The sequence below is a fragment of the Cystoisospora suis genome (assembly GCF_002600585.1).
Source record: "Cystoisospora suis strain Wien I chromosome Unknown contig_3609, whole genome shotgun sequence".
NCBI lineage: Eukaryota > Apicomplexa > Conoidasida > Eucoccidiorida > Sarcocystidae > Cystoisospora > Cystoisospora suis.
This window is the reverse complement of record NW_027156404.1, coordinates 3720-5032: the sequence shown is the minus strand read 5'-3', so window position 1 is coordinate 5032 and position 1313 is coordinate 3720. Positions and strand designations below refer to the sequence as shown.

At 43.6% G+C, this 1313-nt stretch overlaps 1 protein-coding gene across 1 annotated transcript; it reads right to left on the bottom strand.

The window, feature by feature from the left end:
* Window positions 1–237: 237 nt before the first annotated feature.
* On the bottom strand, window positions 238–1309 carry CSUI_006998 (uncharacterized protein; the record flags this gene model as incomplete). Its single annotated transcript, XM_068067148.1, has 2 exons — window positions 238–320; window positions 1087–1309. Coding segments are annotated over 2 exons (306 nt in total), but the record flags the coding sequence as incomplete, so codon positions are not given.
* Between the last annotated feature and the right edge of the window lie 4 nt (window positions 1310–1313).

The window sequence follows — 1313 nt, the reverse complement described above, 5'->3', positions numbered from 1 at the left end:
ATAGATAGATACATAGATAGATGTGCATAGGTATATACATACGGTATCTGGGTACATACATGTTTATATACACTTGAACGATGTAAGAGAGGAGTATGACATATGAGTCCTCCCATATAAAATATGAGTGTGTAGAGAAGTGTACGTTCGTAGGAGCTCAGAAAGGATCTCCAAGGCTGTGGGCTATCTCTCTTAAATCCTGACCACCTATTCAAAGAAAGGAAAGAAAGAAAGACGTACCTGCATCATAGATTGAGGGTTGGATGTATAGTAGGCGTCATGCCATTCAACCTTCTCTATATCAAACCATATCTTAATCGCTGCAAAAGCGAATTGAGACAAGAAACAGAGAAAGAAAGATTAGATAAGAAAGAGATAAGAAAGTTGATATGGCAGTACATACATCTTTGTATGTAGGGGTTGAGATGTCTGTCTGCAAGGCCTTCGCGCTACCAGATACACAAAGAAAAGGTCACACTCACACATACACAGTCCGTCCACGAGCCTTTTAACCAAGCAACCATCCTTATATACGAATAGATGCTGCTCCCGTCACTACTCCTCCATAAAGGCACACATGGGGTGTATCTATCTCCCTACCTATCTATCTACCTCATATATGTATACATACTCCATAGAAAGAAACCGTCGATTATGGAGTCGAGATGCATCTATCTTCATACTTGGAGCTTCTCAAATTCTCCCTAGGCGTGACTAACACTTTTTCCCAAGTCTTTGAGACCTTCTTCTCTACACTCTCACCCTTATCTTCGTGTGCGTCTATATCAAGCCTACACACCTTCTTGAAGATAGAGAACTATACCACGCCTACACGGAGATACGTTCATCTTTCCATTGTATCTAGATCCACCTCTATTCTATGTCTTCTATCTACGTCATCTGTATCCTCTATCGATCGCGGGTGAGAAACGGCTCTCTCTCTAGATATCTACACCTCTATGTCTCTCTCTCTAGATATACACATGCTGTCGGTANNTCGCGGGTGAGAAACGGCTCTCTTCTCTATTCTATCGATCTGTGTATCCACGTCGATTGTCTAGCATCGACCCGCGCCTCGTATCATACCATCTTGAAGTTCATCCCAAGCGAGCTCGATCGACATCTCATTAGGCATCTCAGCATAGTGATAAAGGAGAGGGCCTATATTAGCCCAGAGACCGCCAGGGGAAAGGATCTTCGCAATCGTTCGGATATAGAGAAGAACGTTTCTTGCTGTATCAAGGAAATAGGACGTGAGAACAGCATCGAAAGGCTTGCAACAGGGATTCTCTTCAGGCTCCCCCCCCCCCCCC